The 10,138-nt window shown below is 43.3% G+C and overlaps 1 protein-coding gene across 1 annotated transcript; it reads left to right on the forward strand.

Moving 5' to 3' along the window:
• Window positions 1-6,368: 6,368 nt before the first annotated feature.
• Window positions 6,369-7,565, forward strand: LOC124593715 (piggyBac transposable element-derived protein 4-like). The gene has a single exon (XM_047132028.1). The coding sequence runs from the start codon at window positions 6,369-6,371 to the stop codon at window positions 7,563-7,565; it is 1,197 nt and encodes a 398-aa protein (XP_046987984.1).
• Window positions 7,566-10,138: the final 2,573 nt, after the last annotated feature.

A 10,138-nucleotide genomic window follows, 5' to 3' on the forward strand; every position in this document is an offset into this window, starting at 1 on the left:
GCGTTAGGCTCACGCAGATTGGCGTGAGGACTGGAACATTACAAGGAAATGAGAACTTAGAAAATGGACGCAGTTGCTGTAATACTTAACTTTAATCCACATTTGTAGAACATCTCTCTTGATGATACATGCTTCACATAATAAATATCAATTGAATACGGCGCCTTGCTGGGTCGTACCAAATGTAGCTGAAGGCTATGCTAACTATCGTCTCGGCTAATGAGAGCGTAGTTGTCAGTGAACCATTGCTATGAACGTCGGCTGTACAATTGGGGCGAGTGCCAGTACGTCTCTCTAGACCTGCCGTGTGGTGGCGCACGGTCTGCTATCACTGACAGTGGCGACACGCGGGTCCGACGTATACTAATGGACCGCGGCCGATTTAAAGGCTACCACCTAGCAAGTGTGGTGTCTGGCGGTGACACCACACAATCGCTTTCACATAACATGTTGAAGAGGTTGATAAATAATTCCCGAGATGGTTGATGTCTATATGGATATCTTACCAAGCACATAGTACAAGAACTAACTGTATTATCCCTGCACTCCACATACATCATGAGCATGTCGGCGTTATCTGCACTGGTAAATTGTTCTCACACACTAAATGACTAGAATGTCGCAATACACTGAGGAACACACAAGCACACTGTAAGAAAACATAAAAACATCGTACCTATCATCTATGCCGGTTGAATGGCATAAACAAGTGTCAGTGCGGAAACTTGTCAAAATACGATATCTCATAACCGACTCGCACTTCAGTCCTGAAACAGATACCCCTGACCGTCTATTTACCCTACTTTTAGTTTGTTAATATCATTAGACATTGTTCCATTTAAAAAGTGTACATTTGTTCAAGAAATATGCTTTATGCATATTACCATAATATCTTTGTTGGCTAGCAATATTATCCCTGACTACGAAACCGTTACGTGAAAACCACACTTTCCATTTCCGCAACACCTGCAGTGCAAGTTTTAAGTGATTCTCCCAGTATAAAGGCTGAAAGATGCGGGTCACCCATGAGGGCAATGACGGAGGAGAATGGTGTGACATCTTTATCCTCCACACCATGCAGTCTGTGCCGTGCTGGGTCCTATTGCTTATGTTTCACCAGATCACTACTGGCGACTGACACATGCGCCCCATGTCCAATAATATCCTGCAGTCTTTTTTTCCTACTATTCCTCTTATGCTACAATCCACCTCTGCATACGATTTCGTAGCATCCAATCTTACAGGGAATGACAGTAGGTGGACCTGGGGTTTCCGTTGGCGTTTAACACCTTGTTCTTACCCAGTCCTCTACTTCTGAAACTACACACATCAAAAAAGTTTTGCATCACCTTGGTTCCCAGAACTCCTGAAGACAGACGTTGACTGTGGATACTGTATCACAACACAGTCGCGTTGACTGTTCAGAGATGTCACTAAACCCGCCCAAAGATGTAAACAACCATGGATGAGCAGCGCCTGCAAGACGGAGTGGGTCCGACAGCCGATCAGTTCCAGGTACACGGCTCGTGTTGTCTGTATTTCAACCACGTCTAGACGGTCAATACCGTGGTTCGATCGCGTCCGCATTGTTACTTTCTGCCAGGAAGGGCTCTCAACAAGTGAAGTGGCCAGACGTCTCGGAGTGAACCAAATCGGTGTTATTCGGACATGGAGGAGATACAGAGAGACAGGCACTGTCGATGACATGCCTCGCTCAGGCCCCCCAAGGGTTGCTACTGCAGTGGATGACCGCTGCCTACGGATTATGGGTCGGAGGAACCCTGACAGCAACACCAACATGTTGAATAATGCTTTTCGTGCAGCCACAGGACGTCGTGTTACGACTCAAACTGTGCGCAATAGGCTACATGATGCGCAACTTCACTCCAGATATCCATGGCGAGGTCCACCTTTGCAATGACGACACCATGCAGCGCGGTACAGATGGGCCCAACAACATGCCGAATGGACCGCTCAGGATTGGCATCACGTTCTCTCCACCAGTGAGTGTCGCATATGCCTTCAACCAGACAATCGTCGGAGACGTGTTTGGAGGAAACCCGGTCAGGCGAGTGCAGCAAGGTGGACGTTCCTTGATGGTTTTGCGTGGCATTATGTGGGGCCGACGTACGCCGCTGGTGATCATGGAAGGAGCCGTAATGGCTGTACGATACGTGAATGCCATCCTTCGACGGACAGTGCAACGATATCAGCAGCATATTGGCGAGGTATTCGTCTTCAAGGACGACAATTCGCGGCACAATCGTGCACATCTTGTGAATGACTTCCGTCAGGATAACGACATCGCTTGACTAGAGTGTTCAGCATGTTCTCCAAACATGAACCCTGTCGAACATTCCTGGAATGGATTGAAAAGTACTGTTTATGGACGACGTGACCCGCCAATCACTCTGATGGATCTAAGCCTAATCGCCGTTGAGGAGTGGCACAATCTGGACCAACAGTGCCTTGATGAACTCGTGGATAGTATGCCACCACGAATACAGACATGCATCAATGCAAGAGGACGTGCTACTGGGTATTAGAGGTACCAGTGTGTACAGCAATCTGGACCACCACCTCTGAAGGTCTCGCTGTATGGTGGTACGACATGCAATGTGTGTTTTTTATGAGCAATAAAAACGGCGGAAGTGATGTGTTGATCTTTATTCCAATTTTCTGTGCAGGTTACGGAACTCTTGGAACCGAGATGATGCAAAACATTTTTTGATGTGTGTATTACTTTCTCTTAGTTAGTTCACATCGCTCTAATGCTGGTGACGCTGCGTCCTTACATGCCCCATTTGTCCACATCTGTAACCTTCTATTCTACCTACAACAATGTCTATTTACCCTGCACTCCAGTCGAGTAATCAATATTCACACGCTCTGTAGCTAACCACACTGTTGTGCAGAAATCCGTCGGACTTCCTGCCCATACATATCTTGGTATTTCCACATGCAGACCTCTTAAAAAAAAGCATTGAGCGCCATTTGCTCAACTTCTTGCAAAATAATTTCATTGACTCCAGCATCCTGTCCTAATTCATAAGTACATTCATTGATTTTCCTTATCCTATTCACAACCTGTTCCACAGTTTCCGTATTTTTCTTGGTTATTATTCCTAACTGTTACCTGTAGTTATGGCACTATTTCGTTTCGTTTATCTCTGAATTGATCTTTCTGTAAGTTCTTCGAATGTAGTGGCCCCCTCAGGAGATTCTGTGTACCTTACAAGTAGAGGGACAACCCACTCTCCATTGTTCCCAGATGTATCCAAGATGGGGGCGATGATGTCATCCAAGATGACGGCCTGTTGACTTGGTAACAGCGCATGACATCATCCAAGATGGCATCCATCACGTCATCCAAGATGGCGGCATTTGGCGGGAAGATTAAATTTTGGCGGGAAGAGAGGTCAATTGGGCTACCTTCACTAACCTAACCGCCCTCCCTTCCCCAAGAAAATGGCAGGAAGTTCAAATTACATTGGGACAATGCAACACCCCTCTACTAACCTAAGAAAATGGTGGGGAAAAAAGTCTACTTGACCTACCTCCACTAACCTTTCATCCGACCGCCACTTCTTCCTAGGGATTGGTGGAAAAACGACTCAGCCTGCGCTGGGCATCTGGAGAGAGGAAGGAGTGTACTTTATTTATTTTGGGACAAATTATTTAGGGTGGATTTCAAGAGATAGTATATTTATTACACTGATAAAAAACACATGCTCTGACGTGCTTGGGTTCATGCCACACAGAATACAGACCTGTAAACTACTCCTAAATTACCGAAATAACCCATGTATAACGGTCTGCAGACACACTTGCTAATTGTAAACTGCCAAGATAATGCACTGCACAGCCTACAGACATGCAAACCACTCGCAAATAATGCAATACATTTATGTCCTGAGAGCCAAACAACTCATAAATTGTCGAAGTAATAATCCATCTAAAAGACTCTGCAAACATGCTTGCTAATAGTCAACTATCGAAATCATGCACCAGTCTTATTTAAACAATTTGAGGCACTACCACCATCCAGTGTGTTTGCCGTGAGGTGCAGAGTCTAACTGGCCTAGTACACAGTACCACCACCAGAGGGCACTGTCATCCATTCCATGATGTAATCCAAGATGACAGTCATGACGTCAGCTGATGACACAACTACCATGATCCAAGATGGCGAATTTTGGCGCAAAACAGTGTTCACCATGAGTTCTGGACCTAGTACACAATACTGCCACCAGAGGGCACAGTAGTCCATTCTGTGATGTAACCCAAGATGTGGGGGAAAATGATGGGAAAAGGACTCAGCCTGTGCTGGACATAAGTCTTTATTTTGCAGGCAATGTCTCCACCACGAGGTCTAGAGTCCAACTGACCTAGTACACAGTACTGCCACCAGAGGGGCCCATCGTCTGTTCCATGACGTAACCCAAGATGGCTATCTGGAGGGGGAAAAATGACTCAGCCTGCACTGGGCTGCTGGAGAGAGGAAGGAATGTACTTTAATTATTTTGGACCAATTTATTTAGGTAGGGATTTGAGATAGTTTATTTATCACACTGATACAAACCACATGCTCTGATGTGCTTGGGTTCACGCCACACAGCCTACAGACCTGTAAACTACTCCTAAATAATGCATTACAGACACACAAACAACTCCTAAATTATCGAAATAATTTCAGTACACAGCACACAGACGTGAAAACTCCTCCTGAATAATGCATGTATAAAGCTCTGCAGACACGAAATCGACTCTTAAACTGTCCAAATAAAGCATAGCACAGCCTACAGACCTGCTCGCAAAATAATGCAACAGACATGCAAACAACACATGCATGCACCGCCCCCTGTCCACTGGACTGCACAGGACGCTACCGCACACGCTCCTAGAAGACGGGATGATGGGATGCACTGCCAGCCCCCATGAAATGACGCACAGGCGCCTGTTCGGTCCCTGCAAACATGACGTGGCGACATCCCTTTCAATCTTGGTACCTGCGAAAATCCACTCGAAATACGTGTTCACCTAGGCACTGTTGCTGAAGTGACTGGACATGTGCAAAGTCCTATTTGCAGAGCCCATCGACGACGCCGCAAACCTTCCCCCGATGCAAGCCAGCGCGAGCTATCACCCTCACTCCACTGCCGATGGCATGTGGAAGTTCTTAGAGTGTTATACTCATGTCACATGTCTATCTAAATAAGCGCCAAGTCATCCTCTGGACCGCGCGAGCGTGTGTTTACCGTTGCTGGCGCGATAACCCATAGCTGCGGTGCAGGTCCAGTGGGAGCACCATTCGCCACTGTTTTCTGCAGACAAGACATTCAGTGGTAAAATTATTTTGCTCAGATCACTAAATTGTACTGGTAGTTAAACCCACAAAAGTTGTCTACATATCATCAAATACATACAAGACTCACAAGAACATTGGAAGCCTGGAACATATTTACCAATGTAACTACAATTAAATGTTGCACTACACAAAGGAAGCGGCTACTCGGGTAGCAGAGTACTTGTGGCGTGCACATGGGGTTTTTTTAGGCTAGGCAGTAGTGCGAGGTGTCCTGATGAAGACTCACCAGTCAGCGTGCAGGCAGGGAAATCAGGACGCGCTCCGTGTAAAGACACTTCAACTATCAAGATATTAGCAGTAAATTTTCAGAGTGTTCGGAATAAAGTTCGTGAATGTACTACCCTCCAGGAAGCGTGTGGCGCGCAAATTATTCTCGGGACTGAGACCTGGCTGAACCCTGAGATAGGAAGTTCTGAAATATTTAGTGAGGGTTGGAACATGTATCGGAAAGACAGATTAGACACCGTAGGAGGTGGTGTATTCATTGCAGTTGACAAAAATATTGAGTCTACTGAGGTCGAAGTAGAGTGTGATTGTGAAGTTATCTGGACACGTTTAACAGGGCTAGGGGAAATAAAGTTAACCCTTTAATGCATACTGTAGCTGATAAGCTACAGACCTCCTTTCTTCGATTTATTCCATATGGAGAAACATTTTCGATCAAATTCGTTATGTAGCTAAGTGTATACACTCCGCTGCAGTTTCTAGTAGTTCTTCATAGCGATCATAGATGGCAGGACGAGCTGAAGCAGTTCGACAGTGAGCTGTGTGGACATACTGCCAAGTGTGTGTTTTGGCGGAAAGTTGAGGTGTGTTTTTGGTGTTTGTGCACTGATTTCTGGGTTTGAAAATTACTTTTTCATTTTGAAAACGTAAGTAGATATGGTGTAAACAGTTAATTCGAGTGTCTTTGCGATAGATTTGAAATGAGGCCTGTTTTTGTGTATGTAGCTTATCAGCTACATTTTTCATTTACTGCATTTCAGGCGCTGACGTAAAAATGTCTCGAAAGAGTCAAGAAGAAATGCTTATGGAATGGTTAGAGATTCCACTAAGCAGTGATGACGATCTTGAGTGTTTCTCTGACGATTCCATTCAAGATGAGACATGTGTTGCTCCAGAATCTGTTGATTGTGATAGTGACAGTAGTGACGAAGAAAGTCAAGTACCAGTAATTAGGACTGAAGATGTTTCTGGAACAAGACAATCTGATGTTATAATGAAGGAATCGACGTCACAGTTGTCTGATAATGCTCTGAAACTGCCATGCAGCAGCAAAAATGTTACCAAAAACAGCAGGAGTGTGGTTTGGAAAGATAAACAGTTGATTATTCCCGAACTGCAGTCAAAATTTCATGGCAATACTTCGTTACCAGAAGAAGTAATAAACTTAAATACTCCATACCAATTCTTCAAACATATATTTCCATCTAAATTGTTTGATCTAATTGTCGAAGAGTCTCATAGATACAGTGTGCAGTGTAATCCTGATAGACCAATAGATTTATCCTGTGATGACATAAAAAAATTTATAGGCATCTGTCTCGAAATGTCAATAGTTCATGTACCTAATACGAGGGATTACTGGGGAGAAGTTACTGGTACTCATCTGATCAAGACAACAATGACAGTGAATCAGTATGAGCAAATACGTAAGTTTCTTCACTTCAATGACAACAGTGCAATGATACCCAGGGGTGAAAAAGGTCATGATAGACTCCTCAAGATAAGACCCATAATAGAATTGATGAGATCTCGGTTTCAAACAATACCTGTTGAGGAGTGTGTTTCTGTTGATGAACAGATATGTTCAACAAAGGCTAGAAGTTATTTGAAACAATACATGCCAAACAAGCCTCATAAATATGGATACAAATTATTTGTTATTAGTGGCATATCTGGTTATGCCTACGATTTTGAGATTTTCACTGGAGATGAAAATGAACCAGAAAAAAGAGTGACTGGGGAGGAAGACTTGGGTGCAGGTGCAAATGTTGTAGTTCGACTCAGTAGGATACTACCAAGAAATATGAACCACAAACTGTACTGTGACAATTATTACACAAGTCTGCCACTGCTTGTATGGTTACATAAACAAGGAATTTACTCACTTGGGACAGTCAGAAGAAACAGAGTGCCAGACTGCAAGCTCCCTTCAGAAGCTGAGCTGAGAAAATGGCACGAGGTGCATCAGTAGAGCGCGTTGCAACAGTGGATGGTGTCGACATATCAAATGTAGTGTGGAAAGATAACAAGAGTGTGATGTTGCTTTCTACACTTGCTGGACAGCAGCCTATTCATGAAGCAGGGAGCTATGACAAAAAAACAAAGTCAAGAATAACAATACCTTGTCCACAAATAATTAAGCTCTACAATAAACATATGGGAGGTGTTGACCTTCTTGACAGCATAATGGGTCGACATAAAATTCTTGTGAAAATTCGAAAATGGTATATAAGATTGTTTTACCATATCCTGGACATGGGAGTAGTCAATTACTGGCTGTTGTATAGGAGAGTAGCAGAAACCAAAGGGATTAGGAGAACTATGAAACTCTCCGAATTTCGAATGGAAATTGCTCACTGTTTGTGTCGCTCAGGTCAAACTTCAGCAAAACGTGGAAGGCCAAGTAATGAACTCGAAAACCAAATACAAGCTAAGAAGACAAAGGGGCCCACAGCACATGTAAATCCACAAGATGTAAGGCTGGATCAAGTAGCTCACCTGCCTTCGTACTTGCAAGTGAGACAGAGGTGCAAAATGCCAGGATGCAAGGGATTTTCCTGGGTTCAGTGTAATAAATGTGCAGTTGCATTGTGTTTGCACAAACAAAAGAACTGTTTTCAAACTTTTCATGTAAAGTGATTATCACATGCTTGGGTACAAACCTGTTGGAACTACATACCTTATTGTTCATATATAAAAGTGTATAAAATATACAATAAATGCTCAATATTTACAACATTAATGTCCTATTTATTATTTTAGGATTTTTCCCTTCCTATACAAAGTATTTAATCATAATCAACAATTAAATTACGAGAGATTTGGTCAAAATTGAGGGAGCAAAATAAGCACATTTATTGTGGCTCATAAGGTGTTAACTCAAAATGTAGCTGATCAGCTACAAAGCGATTTTCAACAATAGTGCTTTGTTAATTTAATTTAAAAAATTTTTCAATATTTTTTTCGAAATGTAGGCACTATAAACTAAACATGGTAATTTTTACAGCTTGAAATAAAAAATCATGCATTTAAGGGTTAATTGTGGGGTGTTACTACCGGCCACCAGGTTCCATTGTGACAGTTCTAGAATCATTCAAAGGGAGTCTACATTCTGTATCGCAGAAGTACCCGGATCATGCTACATTAGTCAGAGGTGACTTCAACCTACCTAGTATAGACTGGGATGTCTATGGATTCATTGCAGGTGGTACAGACAAGCTGTCGTGTGAATTACTTTCGAACACATTAACCGAAAACTGTCTTGAGCAGCTAAATCGACAGCCAACGCGTATTGGAAATATTTTAGATCTGGTAGCCACGAACAGACCAGACCTCATCGACAGTGTCAGTGTTGCGACAGGGATTAGAGATCATGATGTCGTCATTACAACTATGGTTACGAAAATTAAAAAGTCGGTCAAGAAAACTAGGAGAGTATTCTTACTAGAAAGAGCAGATAAGAAGTTTTTAGCATCCCACTTAGTAAATGAATCGACTTCATTTACTTCCAGTATGATGGACGTGGAAGAATTATGGGCAATTTAAACACATTGTAAATCATGCATTGGACAAGTATGTGCCGAAGAATTGGGTTATGGACGGAAAAGACCGACCGTGGTTTAACAGCGCAATTCAGAGAATGCTCAGGAAGCAAAGGAAGTTGCACTCGCAGTACAAGAAAAATCGGGAGAATGAGGACAGGAAAAAGTTAGTAGAGATTCGTGCTGCTGTATAAAGAGCGATGCACGAAGCATTCAACCACTACCACCGTCATATGTTAGCAAAAGATCTTGCTGAAAACCCAAGGAATTCTGGTCTTACGTAAAATTGATAAGCAGGTCGAAGGTTTCCATCCAGTCACTCACGGATCAGTCTGGCCTGGCAACGGAAGACAGCAAAACGAAAGCTGAAATTTTAAATTTAGCATTTGAGAAATCTTTCACGCAGGAGGATCGTACAAACATACCGCCGTTTGAGTCTCGTACAGATACCCGTATGGAGGACATAGTGGTTGTGAAGCAGCTGAATGGGTTGAAAATAAATAAATCGCCAGGTCTTGATGGGATTCCAATTCGGTTCTACAGAGAGTACTCTACTGCATTGACTCCTTACTTAGCTTGCATTTATCGCGAATCTCTTGCCCAACGTAAAGTCCCGAGCGACTAGAAAAAAAGCGCAGGTGACACCTGTATATCAGAAGGGCAGAAGGACGGATCCTCAAAGTTACAGACGTGGTTCATCTGTAAAGGAGACTGCTTATAAAACAGTAATAGGACCTATTCTTGAGTACTGCTCGAGCGTTTGAGATCCCTATCAGGTCGGATTGAGGGAGGACATAGAAGCAATTCAGAGGCGGGCTGCTAGATTTGTTACTGGTAGGTTTGATCATATCGCGAGTGTTACAGAAATGCTTCAGGAACTCGGATGGGAGTCTTTAGAGAAAAGGAGGCTGACTGCAGTACAATTTTACTGCCGCCAACTTACATTTCGCGGAAAGACCACAAAGATAAGATAAGAGAGATTAGGGCTCGTACAGAGGCATAT

This window comes from Schistocerca americana, chromosome 1 (genome assembly GCF_021461395.2).
Source record: "Schistocerca americana isolate TAMUIC-IGC-003095 chromosome 1, iqSchAmer2.1, whole genome shotgun sequence".
Classification (NCBI taxonomy): domain Eukaryota; kingdom Metazoa; phylum Arthropoda; class Insecta; order Orthoptera; family Acrididae; genus Schistocerca; species Schistocerca americana.